The sequence below is a fragment of the Mus musculus genome, chromosome 11 (genome assembly GCF_000001635.26).
Source record: "Mus musculus strain C57BL/6J chromosome 11, GRCm38.p6 C57BL/6J".
NCBI lineage: Eukaryota > Metazoa > Chordata > Mammalia > Rodentia > Muridae > Mus > Mus musculus.
In genome coordinates this window covers 68,880,999-68,901,502 of record NC_000077.6, presented here as the reverse complement: position 1 = coordinate 68,901,502, position 20,504 = coordinate 68,880,999, and the positions used below count along the sequence as shown (strand labels likewise).

General features: G+C 47.3%; 1 protein-coding gene across 4 annotated transcripts; it reads right to left on the bottom strand.

Annotated features, from left to right (window-relative positions):
* Positions 1-5,723: 5,723 nt before the first annotated feature.
* Positions 5,724-19,382, bottom strand: Rnf222 (ring finger protein 222). 4 transcript variants are annotated; one of them, XM_006533540.3, is made up of 4 exons: positions 19,117-19,382; positions 14,380-14,469; positions 9,584-9,740; positions 5,724-8,920 (listed from the first exon to the last, which is right to left on the bottom strand). In XM_006533540.3, the coding sequence occupies exon 4, from the start codon at positions 8,892-8,894 to the stop codon at positions 8,259-8,261; it is 636 nt and encodes a 211-aa protein (XP_006533603.1). In that variant the 5' UTR covers positions 8,895-8,920; positions 9,584-9,740; positions 14,380-14,469; positions 19,117-19,382; the 3' UTR covers positions 5,724-8,258. The 4 variants fall into 4 exon arrangements, with proteins under 4 accessions (XP_006533603.1, NP_796034.2, XP_006533605.1 ...); XM_006533542.4 differs by having other exon boundaries at positions 6,524-8,920; positions 9,546-9,740; NM_177060.3 differs by lacking the exons at positions 14,380-14,469; positions 19,117-19,382 and adding an exon at positions 12,840-12,950 and having other exon boundaries at positions 6,488-8,920.
* Between the last annotated feature and the right edge of the window lie 1,122 nt (positions 19,383-20,504).

The following is a 20,504-nucleotide window of genomic DNA, read 5'->3' as shown; positions in this document are numbered from 1 at the left end:
GAAGAAACTAGGAATGGGAGTTTAGCGACATCTAGCGGCTCGGAGGGGGACTGCGAGGGGTCCTGACGTCATCCCTCGGAGGTGTGCGTGGTAGGCTTAGTCCTCTGGGGAAGGCAGTGCTCCTGGGATGAAGAGGGTTGCTTAGGGACGGTAGGCCGGCGTGAGAGGACCTGGGGGACCTCACCCTTTCATTCCTGGGCTCCGGGCGAAGCGCAAGACCTACTTTTAGGCGCCGAGTGGCTCTGGGACCTTGGCCAGACGGTTACCTCGGTGACTTGACCCATAGGAGTTAGTTCTTATAATTAGCCCCAGCCGGCCGCCCCCACATCTGGGTAGACTACTCTGGGTCCTTCTGCGAAATTGAGACCATCCCTCACCTGGACGGAAATAGGTCTTGGCCCCCTGATGATGCCAAGTTGCCGGTTCAAATCACACTTAAACAAACAGACCCGAGGCCAGATCCCCCGGAGCTCCCGGGGACTGGACCACCAACAAAAGATTACAGGCTCCGGTCACAAACGGGGCAGAGGATGACCTTGTTGGACATTAGTGAGAGGGGCGGCCCTTGGGCCTGAGGGTGTTCCATGCCCCAGTGTAGGGGAATGCCAGGGCGGGAAGACGGGAGTGGGTGGATGGGTGGGGGAGGTAAGGACAGAGGGGATGGGATAGGGGAGTTCCGAAGGGGAGACCTGGAAAGGGGAAAACATTTGAAATGTAAATAAAGAAAATATCCAATTTAAAAAAAAAAAAAAGGAAAAGCCGGCATTGGTGGCGCCTGCCTTTAATCTCAGTACTTGGGAGGCGAGGCAGGCGGATATCTGAGTTCGAGGCCAGCCTGGTCTACAGAGTGAGTTCCAGGACAGCCAAGGCTACACAGAGAAACCCTGTCTCGAAAAACTGAAAACATGAAAAGAGAAAAAGAACGGAAGAAAGAAAGAACGGAAGAAAGAAAGAAAGAAAGAAAGAAAGAGAGAAAGAGAGAAAGAGAGAAAGAGAGAGAGAGAGAGAAAGAAAGAGAGAAAGAGAGAAAGAGAGAGAGAGAGAAAGAAAGAAAGAAAGAAAGAAAGGAAGAAAGAAAAGAAAGAGACACGGGGTGGGGGGACACTCTCATCGCAGACAGGTGTACCCTTTAAAACTATGACCTCAACCCCCTCCTGAGAGTTCTCGGTTCCAGATCTGATGGAGGTAGGTCAAGGGGATCCGATTCTCTGCAAATGGGTTCGGAGGCATCGGTTTCTGTAGATAATATAGCCGTCATGCTAACAGGAGGCACATACTGTCTTAAGATACAGGGAGCTTACGGAACACTAGGCAGGACACACTCTTCTATACCCTTTCACATCACTAACGTCTTTAGGCTGATGCAGGTGTACTGTCCTCAGTTTACAGAGTGGATAACTGAGGTACGGAGCAGTGACAGGAAGGTGCAAAGGGACACAGGACCTATGACTTCTAGAGAAGTTTAGAACCTATGAGGCTGGCTCTCCGGGTCCCCCTAGAAACGATATGACTCGATATCAGAGCTACACAGAGAAATCCTGTCTTGGGAAACTCGATATGACAGTTCCTACAAACTGTCAAGTTGAAGAGCGAGAAATCATACCTTTGAGGGTTCAAAATAGAGTCATCAGTATTCATGATTTTAAAATAGTGTGTTGTCAAATATTCTGTAAGAGAAAGAGCCCCAATTTTATATGTCACTGAAAAATTGAAAGCTGGGTTTGCTGGTGCACACCTTTAATTCCAACGTTTGGGAGGCAGAGGAAGGGGGGTGGTCTCTGAGTTTGAGGCCAGTCTGGTCTACAGAGTGAGTTTCAGGACAGTCGGGGCTACACAGAGAAACCCTGTCTTGAAAAACAAGAACAAAACCAAGACAAAAAAAGAAAGAAAGAAAAGATAAAGAAAAGGAAAAATTGAATAAAACCTGCAGCAGTTCTATTCAATAAATGCTTGTGGTGTGTCCTTCATAAGCTAGCCTAGAATACCGGGGTGACAAAATAATTCCCGGTTTGTGCTTGCAGGAAGTCATGGTCCAAGAGGGGAGACAGGCACGGGAAGCAGCAATTTGGGATCACAGGAAGCTTGAACCCGCTGTCTTTAGCTTTGGGGTCAGGGAGGTGTGTGCAGTGAGGTAGGTCACCCTTGGGTGAGGTTTGAAGAATGTTACACTTAGCTCCTCGAGGCAGTGGGGTAGCTTGAGGACAGGCAAGTGGCATTTTCCGGGAACTAAGTTCTGTGCCATTTAGAGGGAAGCCCAGAGGTCACAGGGCGATAGGAGCTGCCCATGCCTCCTGCCCTCTGTGCTTTTCTTCCTCCTTTCAGACTCATCAGCTTACTTTCAGGGAAAGCATTTTTAGTTTCCTTAACAATCTCCCCTCCACCAGGACCCCCCTCATTCTCTGGGGACACCCTGCCCTGACTAGCGCCGCCTTGGTTCCCCCATCAGCAGATTCTGACTCATCAGAATGAAGCCTTTAGGTCAGGGTTGGGACAGCACAGCCACTTCATACAGCGATAAGATTGTTAAATTACAGTGATACAAATTGCCTGTAGTCTAGTTATGGTCTGCTTATCTCGCCAGTGTCTGTTGGATGTCTGGCTCACGCCCTTCCTCTCTGCCTTCTAACCTGACCGAAAGAGACCCTTTATTTATTTTAGTTTCCCAAGACAGGATTTCTCTGTGTAGCTCTGTCTGTCCTAGAACTCACTCTATAGACCAGGCTGGCCCACAGAGCTCTGCCTGCCTCTGCCTCCCAAGAGCTGGGTTCAAAGGTGTGCGCCACCACCTGGCTGAAAGGGATCCCTGTCAGAGCATTCTGAAGCAGGTCTTGGTAAAGCTAAGCTGCATCAAAGCAGGGATTCCTCTCCACTCCCAATTTCACATTTAATTGAACTATACATGTATAGGTGTGCATGATACAAGCTTTAATTTACTTTTTATGTAGTGCTTATCTTATATGTAGGGCTCACTGCTAAATTCCATGCCCAGTTCTGTAAGTTCCTCCTCTGAAGGAGCACTTTGCCCAGAAAGAGGAGACACGAGGCAACAAAGAAACAGAATAGAATATACCCAGGAAGATGGGATGCGGTGTGTGTAGGAACACAGCCACTGTCTGTTCACCTGAGCGGCGTGGGTGGGGTGGGGGTGAGGCGGGGCGTGAGGATGTCTCTGTACATCAGCTTTTCGCTGTTTCTGGAAACTCAAGCCAGGGAAGTTAGTTCCAGAATCTGGTCTGATACGCAGTTTCCTGAGCTTGCCTGGTGAGCCTAGACTGGGGAGTATGGAGCTTCCAGGCTCCTGTGACAGTGGGAGAGGCCTGTGTATGCGCCAAGGAAGGAAGGAAGGAAGGAGAAAAAAGCTGCCGTTTTGTGGTCTGGGAAGGTCTCCCTCTGCAGCCCAGGCCACGCTGAACTCAAGAGCCTCCTGCCTTTGCTTACTGCATGCTGGGATTCCAAGGATGTGTCATCCTGTCTGGTATCACGTGGTCATCCTTCTGTTTATATTGCTGGTACCCATCTATCTATGTGCCACCTGTCTGTCTGTCAAAATTTATCTTCCTATGCTTTAAGTATATATCCCAAGATAGTTGCCTAAATGATAAATTTTAGAAAAATAAAGAGAAGGCAGAGAAAGGGAATCAGAGCGCATTGAGTGATGGGACCCGAGGAAATCCACAAGAACTTAGGAACACTGACAAGATGAAACATCTTTTTGTGTTTCTTGGTGCCTCTCATCCATAAGATGGCATGTCTGTAAACGGGACAGACCAGCCCTACAGAGCCAGCGGCTGACACCCTTGCATCACAGAACCAGTGTTTTGGCAGTTCTCAAACGTTCTTTTAAAGTTTATTTGTAATTTAAAAAATTATTTATGTGCATAGGTGTTTTGCCTGTACACACATATGTCTATGTAGCACATACATTCCTGGTGCCTGTGGCAACCAGAAGAGAGCATCAGATGCCCTAGGACTGGAGTTCCAGATGGTTGTGCGTCGCCTCGTGGGTGCTGGAAGTTGAATCTGGGTTTTCTAGTAGAGGAGTCAGTGCTCTTAACCACTGTGTTGTTTTTAGCCCCATTTTAAAATTTCATTATTTCAAGTGTATGAATGTTTTGCCTGAATGTATTCAGTGTAAACCACATTGCATGCCTAGTGCCCCTAGAGGCCAGAAGAGGGCATCACACCTTCCTGAACTGGAGTTACAGATGGTTGTGAGCCACCTTGTGGGTGCTGGGAATGAAACCCATGTATTCTGATGAATAGTGTGCTGGCTAGTCTTATGCCAACTTCATACACAACCTAGAGTTATCTGAAAGGAGGGAGCCTTAATTGAGAAGATACCTTTCTTAATTAGTGATTAATGCAGGGACGGCCCAGTCCATTGCAGGTTGTGCCATTCCTGGGCTGGTGGTCCTGGGTTCTATAAAAAAAAAAAACAGGCTGAGTAAGCCATGGGAAGCAAGGCAGTAAGCAGCACTCCTCCACGGCCTCTGCATCAGCTCCTGCCTCCAGGTTCCTGCCCTGCTTGAGTTCCTGACCTGACTTCCTCTGATGCTTGTCTTAGTCAGGAGGAATGTTCTTTACTGGCTTGCTTCCCCTGGCTTGCTCAGCCTGCTCTCTTATAGAACCAAGACTACCAGCCCAGAGATGGTCCCACCCACAAGGGGCCTTTCCCCCTTGATTACTAATTGAGAAAATGCCTTACAGCTGGATCTCATGGAGGCATTTCCTCAACTGAAGCTCCTTTCTCTGTGATAACTCCAACTGTGTCAAGTTGACACAAAACTAGCCAGTACAATGCTGAACAGCAATGTGGACGTGGAAGCTGAATAAACCCTTTCTCCCGCACTTGCTTTTTGGTCATGGTGTTTCATTGAAACAATAAAAACCCTGACTAGGATAAACATTTAGCTCCGTCTCTCCGGGTGGATTCCCATCTGGGAAGAAGAGTATACACTAAAACCTATCTTTCCTTCTTTTTTTATACATAGTGATACAAATTGCCAGTAGTCTAGTTGTAGTCTGCTTATCACTTATCAACAGTGTCTGTTGGGTGTGGACCTAGGTCTACATCCTCCTAAGCCCTTTCTCTACTGCTGAGCTATCCTCCCAGCCCTCTATTTAGTTTTTGAATAAACATTTGCTTGACTTAAAAGTCCAAAACCAGAGCTGGAAATGGCTCAGCAGTTAAGAACACTGACTTGCGCCGGGCATGGTGGCACATGCCTTTAGTCCCAGCACTCGGGAGGCAGAGGCAGGCGAATTTCTGAGTTCGAGGCCAGCCTGGTCTACAGAGTGAGTTCCAGGACAGCCAGGGCTATACAGAGAAACCTGTCTCGAAAAACAAACAAACAAAACAAACAAACAAAACAAACAAACAAAACAAACAAAAAAACCCTGTCTCAAAAACCAAAAAAAAAAAAAAACAAAAACAAAAAACCAAAAACTAAAAAAAACCAAAAAACTGACTGCTCTTCCAGAGGTCCTGAGTTCAAATCCTAGCAACCACATGGTGGCTCACAACCATCCATAATGGGATCTGACGCCCTCCTCTGGTGTGTCTGAAGGCAGCTACAGTGTACTCACATAAAGTCCAAAACATAAAAGGCAAAGTGAAGTCTTCCATCCCATCAATTTCTCTGTCCTTTCTACAATTCATCTGTTATTAGGATGTTTTTTGATGTTATTGTTTTGTCTATTTTCTCCAGGTAATGCACACATAAGCAAATAGGAAAATATTTATTCCTCTTTCCACAGAAATCATCGTGTCCAGAACCCAGTGTTCCATGCCTGGCTCATTTCCGTTTGTTGCTATATCGATTAGTGCTCTTTGGGACCGCAGGCCCTGGATCTCAAGGTTAATAACTAGTTGTTTTTTGATTACCACTCAGGGGCTTTCTTATCCTTTGTTATTACAAATAGGACCACAATTATATAATATTGTGTGTATGTCACCAGCCATCTAGACAGCTGTATCACGGAGACACATTTCTAGAACACAAATTGCTGGGCCAAAGTGGAAACTCTGAGAGATGATATGTCCAGTTTCATTGGACAGCTTTTACAAATATGCTTTTCTAGCCAGGCGGAGGTGGCACACATTTTTAATCCCAGCACTTGGGAGGGAGAGGCAGGTGGATCTTTGAAAGTTCAAGGCCAGTCTGGTCTGGAGTGAGTTCCAGGACAGCCAGACTATATGGAGAAATCCTGTCTCAAAAAAAAAAAAAAAAAAAAAAATCCAAAAACCAAATCAAAACCAAACTAACCAAATAACAACAACAAAATGAAAAGACAAATGCATTTCCACTAACAGCTCAGCTGCCTCCCCAGGCCCACTGGCAGAACAGGATTTAATAAGCGATGCCAGCGGTTGTGAGTTATATTTCTTTTACAAATGAGTCTCATCTCAGGGTCTTAGGGACTTTAGGATCTGTATATTCTGTCTAGAGAATCACTTTAAGAGTCTACACACATTGCAAAGGTCTCTGGACTTTAAGAAAATATATACTTTTATTTTAAAAGTGGCTTTCCACCTTTATTTGAAAGTGAAAGAAGTAGCCTCCACAGTGTGCGGCTGAAAACATCGCAGGCATTTTGGGAAGAGTCTCCGCAAACACGGCAGGATCCGGAAGGCTTTGAATTAGTTCCCTAGAATCTCAGGACACTGATTAGCACAGCCTGGCTGGGGTGGACACAGACTCACAAGTCTGCAAAGTTCCTTTTGTCTCTATAATAAATATCGCCGACCCCCCCATCCACCTGTTCCCTCCACATTGGCACAGCACCTCTGTTCTCTAGCCTTAAAAGAAGTATAAACCCACTGGTGGGCACCTGCAAGCAACAGCCCCTTTGTCACAAACGTCCCTTGTTGGATGAGGCTCTTCTCTGATGGTCCCCAGATGTCAACCACAGCAGACATCCGAGAAGTAGCTAAGAGGCACAGCGGTATTTCCTTCCACACAGTGAACTTCTGTGTAGAAGTTGTGGATGGGATCAGCTACTGGATGCCAAACCCCTCCTATTTGTGACAGTGCTGGAAGTCTCTGCTGTTTTCAGTGACAAGGGATTAGCTTCCTCGAGGACTTCCTCAAGAGAGACCCACTCTGAGGCTTTCCTTATAGGCGTCATCTTCAGTGAGGTACCCAAGCACTCCAGGGTACAGCGCCTGGCTATGAGCATCTGTTGAGACAGCTGACAAGCTCGGCTGCTTTCTTCCCCACCCTTCCTCACCCAGCTCAGCCCTAGAGAATCCACCTGGGAAACTGGCCTGGCTGGTGTGGCGTCTAATGAATGGTTGGATCATGAGGAGGTGGACTTGGGAGGGAGGGAGGTGGGAGCCCCCAGGGGTTAATTTGCTCACATAGCTCTCAACTGACTCAGGTCTCACCTGGAGGCCGTCCCCTCCACCACTTGTCTTCTATTTCACCCTCGAGAGCCCTAGGACTGGAAATCAGGTCTGCTCCTTCGGCCTGGCATTCTACAGAAACCTCCGAGGCTGTGGCTATTCTGTCAACAGCAGCCTCTTTCACGAGTGTTTTCTGTTGTCTCGACGACTCAGAAAACCCTTTTCTCTGTTGCCCCCAGCCCCCCATCCTGGGCTAAAACTTCATCTTCTTCCTCTTTCAAGATGATGGGTTGGAGATAGGAATATTTAGCCATGGGCTGCTTGAGGCTCATATATGAGGCTAAGATGCTGGAAAACTGGATCTAGGACTGCATCCAACTTCTGATTCTTCCTGGGGGCACTGTAGAGGATCCTCTGTGGGCAGGAATTCTGACCTGGAACGAGCCTTCCGCTGGGCTCCCACCTGGCAGGACACGGGCCAGAAAAACTTGTGTCTGGCTTCAAGTTGGTCACTTGGTAGGTAAGGTTTATGACCCTGTAGGAGAGCAGTGGCCACCCAGCTTCTAGCTTGCTATGTTCCAGCCTAGAGATGGAGCTGTTTGTTAGGGATACTTATGGGGTCACAGATGGAGAGTTGGCCATTCAGTGTTAGCCTCAGAGTATCTCTGCCCCTAGCCTCTCCTCATGACAAAGCCCTTACTTACTGACTAGGGATGGAAAGGGTGGAGACAAAGCCCTTAACCTTCCAACCTGGCCCCACCCATGCCCTCTCTGAGTCCAGGGCATCCCTCTGCAGTTTGATTGTACCAGGTCTACACTAGGACCCTCTGCCCTCTCCCAAGCTGTGGCCAGCACAGCATGGAGCACAACTTAGATACAGGGCCTTGCTCCCCTTTCCTCTGCATGCCGCCACTCAGGCCTGCTTCCTCACCAGCAGCACCCAGGGCAGGATGGCAGCTACCACAGCCACCACGGCAATGAGGGTGATGAGCAGGAGGGCACGAGACCGGCAGCAGAAAGAGCGGGTGGCGCTGGGAGCCGGGGATGCCTCTGAAATCTCTGCCAGGCTGCGTCGGGGCAGCACGCTGTCCTGTTCCCCCAGCGGCATCCCGTGGCGACTGATGATGAAAATCTGTGATTCTCGAGGCAGGCTGGGCAGCAGGTCCAAGGGGACCTGAGACCCTTGGCTTGATGATTGTCTCCAGACCTGGTGGGAAATAACCAGGGGGTTTGTGTGGCCTCCGCGGTCTGGTGAGGGCGTGGAGGGCAGGCCCACAGGCACAGTCAGGGTCTGCGAGCTCTTGTCCAGCATGGAGGGCCAGCGGGAGCTCTTCTTGCTGAGGAAGGTGACATAGCGGCAGATGGGGCAGACGATAGTCCTCTGCACCTGTCCATCCACTCGGGTAGAGAGCAGGTACTTGACCAAGCAGTCATGGCAGAACACATGGCCGCAGCTCAGCGTCCTGCTGGCGCCGTCCAGATCCCGGAACTTCTCATAGCACACAGGGCACTCGCTGCCCGAGCTGTCCTTGCTTCCTCCTTCTGACATGGCCCTTCAGAGATAACAGGCCTCAGCTGGGGGATGCAAGAGCGAAGGGGTGTGAACATCCGCGAGTTTTTCCTTTTCCTCCCTCCTCCTTCCTGACTCCCACTCGCAGCCAGTCTCCTCCTCTTCTTTCTCCTACTCCCCCCCCCCACCACCACCTTTTTTTTTTCTTTTCCTGCTTCTCCTCAGAGGCCTACCTGGATCAAACTAAGATGTAGAGCCTTAGGGTCCACAGAGGAGTTGTACAGACTCTCCTGAGACTGGCATCAGGGAACAGGACATCCCAGCAGTGCTCGGGTTGGGTAGGAAGTGTGTGGAGTGGGATGGATACCTGAAGTGCCTGATGCCTCACCACAGCTATGACAAGCACTGTTGATGTCACCAGCTCACCTCTTCCTGCTTCAGTGCTGGGCCTGGCTCCCATGGCAAAGGAGGGCTAAGGGGATCCATGGGCAGGTGCAGAGGCAGCTCTAGTCAGTTTGGTTCTACACTGTGAACTACATGTACTACTCTTCAGACTTCCCTCTCAGCAGGGCTGCGCTGATCTGTGGCTGAGCCAGGGTCCCCTGTCTCTTATCACCACTTTTAAGACTGTGTTCTCAGTGGCAGTCCTAACTATGAAGCAATTCAAAATAAATAAAGCTCACAACGTACACGTGCAAATGCCTCCTGGGCTGTGAGGAGTCACATACCAGCCATGTCCGAGCATTCTTCAGCGTCTCCTTAAGTAGTGGCTCAAGGCTGTCAGAAGGTCCTAAGGTCCTGATTAACCCCAGGAAAAGTAGATTTTCATTCTTGGAGGATGTGTCTGATATTTTTGGAAATGGGCAAAGTCGCTGAGACCCGAGCCTGGTGAGACGATAAACGAGAGGTCAAAGTCATGATATTGTTTGGAATCAAAGCTACGGAGTCTCTCCTAAGTGCGTGCGCTGGGTTTCAAACAGATCTGAGAGGAGATGGGAAAGCCAGCGGTTCTCTCAGCAGGATTGTGGGTGACTTGGAAGGGGAGCAGCTGCTTGGATGGATGGTGAGTTCAAGTCTTTGTGTGTACATGTCTCCAGAACCACAACTCGGTAGCCTAGACTTATCCCAAAACTCCATAATGATATATGGTGCCATCGGTGACAGAGAGCAATGACCCCAAGATCCACTGAGAATGGTATGGCTGCCCTGAGAGCTAACAGGTGGCACAGTAGGGACAGGATTAGCTGCTGGAGGAAGAATCTATAAAGATCACAAACCTTCTGGAATCATTCCCATTCCACTCCATTTGCTTAGCTGAAAATTCCCTGTTGTGGGTTGAAAATGTCCCAACTCTTAAAAAACAAAACAAAACGGATAGGATGGGGTGGTGGTGTGGTAGTGGAACCACAGAAGCAGTCCAAAATCATTGTGGAGGTTGCTTTGGTCTCTGAGGTGGCTAATGTGGCCTCTGAGCTGGGAAATGGGGGTCAGGTACTCAAATAGGAGAACTGGATTGAATTCCTTCTCTATCTACGACTGTCTATCATGGCGGTTGCTACCTGCTAACCTTGATGAAGTCTGATAGCTCTCTGAGGTTGAGAGCTCATGCCAGTCCACACCTGTGATACAGTGAGTTTCAGGCCAGTCAGGGTTATATAGTGAGACCCAGCCCCAAGAAAATGAACCAAAGCAAAAAGATGCAGTTGACAACAGCACCACCTTCCTCCCAGCCCGGGTGGCAGGTCAGTGAGTGGAGAGTATGACAGGCAGGAAGTGCTCAGTAACAAGGGAGAGAGTCACTGTTAAGACAGGCTAAGTCCTCTCTTTTCTCCTGGAGGGCTGCCAGGTATCCTGCCTACAGCATCACAGCCCTCGACAAAGGGCAGTTTTCTTCAAATTAGAATAAGCCAACAGGATGACAGTAGACTAGGTAAGTGGTGAGCAGTAGATGAATCAGGACAGCTGCCAACTTCTCAGATTTGTTTCCTAATAGACATCCAAATAGACCTGAATGAATGGGCTGCTATCAGGATGATTTTCTAAAAGGATAACCAACAACCAAACTGTTCCTCTGCATTGTGTAACTCCCCAAGAGATTCCGGGGTAATTCCCACCATCCATCTGTCCACATATCAGATTTTAACAGCTCTTTGCCATGGTCCTGCTGTTTACCAAATACTGCGATTATATTCTAGGGCTTAAAAAGTTGTCATGAAATCTTTCACAAAGCCTAATTTATGATTTTTCTTTTCCTATTTCTTGGAGACAGGGTCTCATGTAGCCCAGGTTGGCCCAGAACTGGGCTATATAGCTAAGATAGACTTGCACACTTAGCCCTCCTGCCTCTACTCACCACGTGCTGTGATTACAGGCGTGCACCACCTTGCTTGGTCATAAGGTTTGTTTGTTTGTTGTTGTTTTTAAATAGATCTTTTTTTTTTTAAAAAAGGAGCATTGATGGTCAGAACCGTAAGTTGTTTGGACAACTGAGAAATGAGACTCAGGACAGGTGAGAGAGCAAATTCGAGTAAGAGAGGAAGGCAGGGTTTCAGCATCAGTCAAAATGTCTAGTTTTATAAACTAGTATACTCAACATTAGAGATGGGCGAGGGGTGTGTGGTTTGTGTGTGTGTGTGTGTGTGTATGACTCAAGGTCACCTGGCTGGTCGTGATGGAAAGAGAGGAGAAAGATTCCATGGGTGATGCAGAGCACATTATTAGACCTGCTGACAGACTGACTGAATAGATGCTAGCCAAGTCAGAAGTCATGCTAAAGCTGATGGGGGTGGGGGGAGGAGCTTCGTTTTCTTCTCTGAGTTCTAGGAAAAGTCAAAAGGCAGTTCAGGGAGTGTCAGAGACATCCTGGGTTACTCAGCCAGACCTCTCAGTTTCAGGCACCCCAGGACAGCCACACCATTCATGCTTGGGCAATGTACGCTCCCCACCTTCTCAACTTCACTTCTCAGTGTTTTCTTGACTCCTTCTTCTCTCATGGGGAACCCCTAACCTGACTCAGTCGCGGGAGCTGGGGTGTGGGAGCATAGCACACAAAACACTAGGAGTATGCTGTAGTTGGGGCCCAGTCTGGGTAAGTGTCATTGTAAGACATTCTATACCAAAGACATCTACCGTCATGCCTTGAGGACACTGGGGAAGAGGAGGACGGGGAAGTCTTCCTGGTTAAAATGAGACCAGTGTTGAGCTAATAATAAATAATTATAACAGCGGCCATTTATTGAACACTAATTACGTGTTTGGCACTTGGAATCCCTTCCTCACCAAATCCTGACAACAAGTTCGGGAGGTAGGTATTATCTCCATTTTACAGACGAGGGCCCCGAGGCTTCAAGTAAAGAACTTCGTCCAAGTCATGATGCTTAGTATAGGGAAGACCTAGGACTTGAACTCTGAACTCGGAACAGCCTCGCTTGACAGCCCATATGATGTATTGACATCTCTACTGGGGTTCAGATGGGCCTCCAGGGAGGACCTTTCAGACTTCAGTGAGAAGAGTAAAGGATACAGTCCCAGCAGAAAGGGGATACACCCATTTCTGGAGTGCCTCTAAACAGGGATGTCCCTCTGGCCACTTATGGAGTGAGAAGGCAGTGTGGTTAGCTCAATGGAGCCAATCTCACCAAGCTCCTGAACCCACGACTCTTTACAGGAGCATCATATCTCCAGGATAGAGATGAGGAGTAGATGTCACCCACCCAAGGACCCCACACCCCATGAGACAGTGTGCTCCTTCTAGACACCTGGGGTTCCCTCCCAGAGCTCTGGTGCAAGCCAGGCAGTTTCAGCCACGGCTGCCTCCCCACCCATAAGCAACATGCACATTTGCTGTCTTTCTCCTTTCTCTCATACATTATTCCAGACCCAGTTCACAGCATGGCCAGAAGCCATCCTCCACCCCAGGCAGCACCCCTCCCCCAACACACACACACACACACACACACACACACACACACACTTTGGCAGTACCTGAGAGAGTGGCGTCGGTCTTTCTACCCAAGTCCTTCACAGATGGGAGCCACCCAGCTGGACTGACAGCTGCTGTCACTGTGCCTGCTGTGGAGGCATTTCCTAATGACTGAGCAGGTCGGGAGGACAGCGCAGGGAAGTGAATGCTGCCCAACCCGTTTGAGGCCAGGAGGCTCTCTGGTGCTGCCCAGGGGTTGGGCAGCTGCTGGAGTCAGGTGATCCCAGTGAGGATGCTAGCTGAGGAGCCCTGGGCTGAATCAGAGGGTCTCACTATAGAAGCAGTAACTCAGGGTCCCTTTGGCCAAGGCTTCTCTGGTCATTGATTTTCCCATCCAAACATGGGAAAACTATACATAGGAACCCCCAGCTTTGACCACATGAAGAGTGAACGGGCCAATAGGTCAGAGCCTAAGTGGGCTATGACACCCCAAGTCCCACACTAAGTTTGGTGTTATGTGCCCATGTGCAACTGTTTTTCATTAAATAGAGGGGCTTAGTGTGCCCATAGACCAACCACTACCAGTATAAACATGCATGTGTTGGTTTGGGGACTGTCTTCGGATGATCTAAAGTACATTTGGACCACTGTGATTGACACTATCAATTATGTGTGTTTCAAAATAGCTCGGCAGTACAGGGTTTGAATGTTCTCAACAGAGAGAAATGTTTTTATCAGCGATATCTGAATTTATGGATATTCCAGTCACTCTAATACAATCATTAAAAATTGTATACATGTGTTGGAATGCCATCCTTACACTCTACCCCTTACCTATGTGCAATTGAAAATTTAGAAATTATTAAAATGATATCGAGGGGCCCGGGATGTAAACCAGTAGGGTGAGTGCTTGCTCAGCATGCATAAAGCCCTGGGTTGATTCCCAGCTCTGTATAAAGCAGGTGTGGTAGCATCTGCCTGTAATCTCTGCACTCGAGGTAGGGACAGAAGGACCAGAAGGTCAGGATCAGCCGGGCAGTGGTAGTGCATGCCTTTATCCCAGCGCAGCAGAGGCCGAGGCAGGCTGGTCTCTGAGTTCGAGGCCAGCCTGGTCTACAGAGTGAGTCCCAGGACAGCCAAGGCTATACAGAGAAACCCTGTCTGGGGGTGGTGGGACAAGTCCAAGACAGTCCTCAGTTACACAAGGCCAGTCTGAGCTACGTGAAACTCTGTCTCAAAAAAAAGTTGTTTTTGTTGTTGTTGTTGCTGTTGTTTGCTTTTGTTCTTTTTGTAAAGTTGAGGCAGGGACTCAAGACTAAGAGCACTTGTTGCTCTTGCAGAGGACCTAGGTTTGATTCTCAGCACCTACATGGTGATTCACAACTATTCATAACTCCAGTTCCAGGAGATTTGATGCCCTCTTCTAACCTTGGTCGACACCAGGCATGCACATGGTACACATATGTACATAGAAGTCAAACACACATATGTAAAACAAAATGACTAAATCTAAAAAAAGAAAAATAGTTGAGACAGAAAAAAACAAAAAACAAAAACAAAAAAAAAAAACAAAAGCAAAAATAGCGATGGATGTACACATACCCAGAAGTCACTGACTGTGGGACAGAGATTCAAGTGTCAGAACTGTCTGTAGGAATGATGTTGATAATGACAAGGTTTATGAGAAGAGACCTGAAGGGAGACACATCAAACCACTATTAGGAGTCATTTTTTAGGGGAGTTAAAAACAAACAAACAGAAAAAACAAACAAACCCTGAATATGACTTTGTTTCTTTTTGATTTTGGGAGGGGGCAGTGTAAGAGTCACAGAGCTCTCTCCTGTGCACTGAGGCCTGGAGCCCAGAGGACAGGACAGCTTGTGGGTTCTCTCCTTGCACCATAGGAGCCCAGAGGACACACTTATGTCATTGGGCTCGGTTGGGTGGCCTAGTGCGCTTTATCTGCTGAGCCAGCTCACTGTTTCTCTCTTTTAAAATTATTATTATTATTATTTGCTGTATGTGTGTGTTGTGGTTGGGGGGTGGTGAGGGGCATGTGTGGCATGGCCTGCGAGTGGTGGTCAGAGGAGAACTTTGTGGGGCATGGGAATGGAATTCAGGTATGCGGTTGTGTGACAAACATCTTTCCTTACAAACCCAGCTTGTCAGCACGTGAATGCCTGTTTCCTTTGTGATTGTAAGCAACCAAGAATAAGGGAGACTCCAAGGTGAGGGAACTGGAAAATATTTTGGGGTACACTCCCTCTCAGTTCTCAGGAGGTTCTCCCAAAGTCATTTATTTTTTTTTTCCTGGAAGAAAAAGAGAACAGGTTACTAGATACAAAGCATATTAACACGTGTGTGGCCCATAGCATGACCATTCTGCCCTGTCAACCACCGTCCTGTCCCCAGGGGCATTTTCCTCTCAGAGGTTGACATTTCAGGACGGCCAACAACTTCAGCCAGGGATACATGTCTAGGCAGGTATGCTGGCATGGCAGTCTCTCATGCTCTTTTTCTGGGAGCTTCAGGTAGCCCCAGATTTAGTAAATAAAGTCACAATATCGGGCGGTGGTGGCACATGCCTTTAATCCCAGCACTTGGGAGGCAGAAGCAGGCAGATTTCTGAGTTCAAGGCCAGCCTGGTCTACAGAGTGAGTTCCAGGACAGCCAGGGCTATATAGAGAAACCCTGTCTCCAAAAACCTGTCTCCAAAAACCAAAAACCAAAAACAAAACAAAACAAAACAAAAAGTCACAATATAGGGCTGGCAAGATGGCTTGGCGGATAAAAGCACTGACTGCTCTTCCGAAGGTCCTGAGTTCAAATCCCAGCAACCACATGGTGGCTCACAAACCATCTGTAATGAGATCTAACGCCCTCTTCTGGTGTGTCTAATGACAGCTACAGTGTACTTACATATAATAATAAATAAAATCTTTGGGCTGGAGCAGGTGGAGGTCCTGAGTTCAATTCCCAACAACCACATGATGGCTCACAGCCATCTGTACAGCATACAGTGTATGCATATACATAAAATAAATAAATAATAAATCTTTTAAAAAATCACAATAGATAAATATGGCTTTCAGATAGACACCAAATGATTTTTTTTTTCATAATCGGTCTGCCTGGGCCACACTCATATTAGGAAATAAGTACATACATGCATATACATACATACATACATACATACATACATACATAACTGAAGCAGAAGGGTCCTGAGTTCCAGGCCAACCTAAGCAACTTAGTGAGAACTTGTTTCAAGGTAAAAGGTCAAAACGTCTGGGAACAGAGTTCAGTGGTAAAGGGCTTATTTGGCATGCGTGAGGGTCTCCGTTCAAAGGCTGGTGCCACCATAAAAAACTAGTAAGATAAAATTGCCAAGTTCTCAGATCCTTTGTCAGTGTGGCTTTTAACTCTGCCTAGGGATTTCTGGGGGTTCCTAAAAAGTACCAGTCCCCACCGTGTCTGTCGGGGAGGGGACTGAGTCAGACTAGGTGACCCCCTGGACTCTGACTTACATGACTTTTTACTAGAAGTTCCTAAGTTTCTGTCGTATCTTTCCACTTGGCCTTCTATGGAGCTGGACTTTGAAGATGCCCCTTAGGAGATAAAGAGTTATTATCATACTGTATCATAGTGTACGTCATGTGTCCTTACTAGTGACTAAAGGGGGAAATGCCATGTCCCTTTGGGGATCTAACTTAATCTGCCAGTGCCTTGGTGGCTTCACTCATAAACAATGGGGATAATGGCACCTACTCCATAGGGCTCTTCCGGCAATAAAGTGGATGATGCACGTCATCCTGAAACAACTCTGGCTTGTATAAGGGTCCCCACTGGTGTCACCTCATCATCATCACATGACAAAAAGGAAGCAAGGAGGATGTGACACCTCTTAGACCCAGCATCTGGGTCTGGTCTTGACCAGTTCAAACACTAACTTAGGTACCTCCTAAGCAATGAATTGTGGGAGAAGAATTTCTAGCTCCAGAGGGAGGGTATAAGCGTTCCTGCTCTGGACAGCCGTGCTCGAGGGTTGTCTGCCTTTCTGGAGCCACACTAGGTGTGCTAGTCCAGGGTCTCTGAGGCACTGATCTGCTCTGGAGAAGAGGTTGCCCAAGAGTGGGTGGGTCTGGAGCCTTCATTGGCTCCTTGGAGATAAGACCTGCCTTAGAAGCAGGGTGTGACGCTGCCTGTCACCCTAGGACTCAGGAGGGTGCAGGAGGATCACAAGTTTGGGGCCACACTGGGGCACACGAGACCCTGACACAAGCAAACAACAAATACCTTTCTCTGAGAGACATTTTTGTGAAGGTAAAAGGCTTCCAAGCTGAGGAAGGATCTCAGACAAACTGGCCACTTGCTAACCACAGGTACAGTGTCTGCATGAGATGAACATGGACAAGGGACACAAGTTCCCAAATGCCAAAATCCCCTGGAAAACTGATTAAGAAAACAAAGCTAGCCTGTGGGCCAGCCTGGTCTACAGAGTGAGTTCCAGGACAGACAGGGCTTTACAGAGAAACCCTGTCTCGAAAAACCAAAAAAAAAAAAAAAAAAAAGAAAAGAAAACAAAGCTTCAGGCTCTGGTTAAGGACTTAACAGATGTTAGGAAAAGTCCAAGAAGCTATATTCTATATTTATTTTTAAATATTGGAAGGACTGATGGACAGATTCGAAATATGCAAAAAAAAAAAAAATAGTGTGTACTAATGGTCAAGTCCAGGCCTGGCTCATCTGAGAATTACAACCTTGATATACTAAGGGTTTTCAAAAATAGATATTGACAAAAGAACACATTCAGAGGGTTCCAAGGTGAGGGAATATTAAGATGGCAGCTAGGGTTTCTTCTCAGTCCCCCATGTAGCTACTGCCTTGCCAGCCTTCACACACATTCATAGGTTTGCATAGAAACCGCAGCAGATACAAGCATTGGTGAGTTGTGGGTAAATTGGATCCCTTGTGTCCTCCTGGAGGCAATGTAAAATTATGTGGTGTCTGTGGAAAGCCATGTAGCGATTCCTAAAACATTTAAATACAGAATGACCTAGCAAGTCCACTCCTGGGGATACAGTCAGAAGGGTGAGGGTGCAGGAGATGTAGCTTAGTTGGTTAGGATGGGAGCACACTGTGCAAGAGGCCCTGGGTTCAGTTCTTGACAGTGCTCAAAACCAGGCATGTTGGCACACGTCTGTAACCCCAGCCCTCCACAGTGGGAGCAAAAGGTCAGGGTCACCTGAGCTCCTCCAAGTTCAATGGCTCAGTTGGCAGATCAAGGGATGGTTTTCATCCTCGATTTACCTCTCCTGGGTCCTGAGCCCATTTAGCCCAACCTGACAACAAAATGCCATAACCGAAACAATTCTGTTGTCCTCACAGTGGCTTCTGTCAGGCACTCACTCTGTCTGAAGTTTCAATTGTTGAGGTTTTAATAATTGAGGCCCGCTGGTGGCACATGTCTTGATCTCTGAATTCACAACCAGTCTGGTCTACTAAGTGAGTTCCAGGACAGCCAGGATAAACAGAGAAACCCTTTCTCAAAAAACAAACAAAAAAATTGAGCCCATTTTATACTTAAATACCTAATGAAGCCTCATCCTTAGCATCCATTCCTTAAGAATATACATATTTTCCAAATAGCCCAAATGCAAGCAAGCATCCATCCATGCCTTACAGATGCCCTGGGTTAGAGGAGGAGGCTTTATGGATGCCATTACAGTCCAAGCCTGTGAGCTCAGGTTTGCAATTCTAATTATGTTTTCAACAAATGGTAAAAATAACACATACTTCTAGGTTAAAAACAAACTCACGTGTCTACCACTTAAAATCACTGTGTCTACAGATCTGGGCATGTGCTGAGTTGGGCATGTGACTCAAGGCTGACTGTCTGAGACCTCTGAGATTAAGAAAAAATTTAGCAGGGTCCAGGTGATTCACGTCTGTAATCCCAGCATTTGAGAGGCAGAGACAGGAGGGACCAGGAGTTCAAGGTCAGCCTGTGCTACAAGGTTAAAAAACAAAAACAAAAACAAAAAACCTGTCTTGAAGAGCAAACACAGACAAAAAAAACAAAACAAAACAAAACAAAACAAAACAAAACAAAACAACAACAGCCCAACCTAACCCAACCAAACCAATACCACTTCTGTGCTCCTAGTATTGGAACCCAAGGTCAGATTTACATACTTGACCTGAGAATCCTTACAAGACAAAACCCAGCTTGGACGCCAAGAGAAACTAACAAGGAGGGCTTGTGTCCAGGAAAGAGACTGACCGAAGGGGTGGGGCACAGGGGAACAAGATAATGGCTCAGGCCTTCCCTCAGCCCACCTGTGTGGGGCCACCTTCCGTTGTTGCCAGCCCTCGGAGTCTCTGTCGCTCCCAGCAAAATGCCCAAGTGCAGGTGCAGGGACCTGTGAGTGACAAGTGCAGGAGCAAGCGCAGCGAGGTTTGTTCTCAGGAACGCTGGGGCGGCAGCTGTGCAGGAGAAGCAGGACAGGAGGTAAGGTAAGCCGCCTTTGGGGCAGGATTTAGACAGTCATCGCTCTTCACCGCGGAACCTGATTGCTCTCCCGCAGCCAAGAGGCCTCAGCTTCAGAGGCAGGTCCAGCTGAGTCAAGGACAGTGACAAGGTTTTAAAAAAAAACAACTTCTATTAAGTGATAAAAATATCGCAACATTGAGAATAAATGTGGACAATTCATAAAGACACAGGCACGAAATGAGAAGACAGGATGTGTGCCCCTTCTACTGATAACTAGTCTTACTATTTTGTTGTTTATTTTTCCAAGAGAAAATTCCACCACACATAACATATTGTTATGCTACAATAACTATGAATTACATGCCTACAGATAATATATAATTACTTCTAAGATAAGTGGGGTCATATTGTATAAATTCTTTTAAGACCTATTTTTTTTTTAAACTGTTGTCATGTGATCTCAATAAACATTCCTTTGTACCCTCATTTCAGGTTTTATTGTTTATGTATTCTTGTGGTCCTGGGAAGCTGAGAGCCTCCTGGGTGCTTGGCAGGGGATCTGCCATGTGTTAGCCACTCTCTTCTTCCAATTTTCTTTTCTATTAAAAAAAATATATATTTTCTGTGTATGGGTGTTTGCATGTGTGTGTACCACGTGTGTGTGTGTGTGTGTGTGTGTGTGCCCATGGAGACCAGAGAGGGTATCAGATCCATGGGGTTTAAATCTGGGTCCTCTGAAAGGGCACCCAGTACTCTTAACCACGGAGCCATCTCTCTAGCCCCACTCTTTTCCCTTAAAAACGTGTGTGTGAGTGTGTGTGTGTGTGTGTGTGTGTGGTCATGCACATACCACAGTGTACACGTGAAAAACATGATATTGGTTTTTCTCCTTCCATGTGGGTCCCAGGGATGGAACTCAGGTCCTCAGGCTTGTCAGCGAGCGCCTATTGCTGGCTGAACCATCTCTCAAGCCCTCCTTTTATTTAAAAGGTTTTATGGTAACCAGGGGTGGTAGTGCAGCCTTTGATCCCAAGCACTCTGGAGGAAGAGGCAGGGGAATCTCTGTGAGTTCAAGGCCAGCCTGGTCTATGTGGGGAATCTGTGAGAACAAAACCAAAAGAAACCTTTTTTAAAAACAAGAGCTGGGAAGGGAATTCCGAATCTGCTGAAAGTCAGGTAAGGCTCCACCTCTGGGCCACCCTCAACGACGGTGTTTATTTTGTTTATTGTTTTA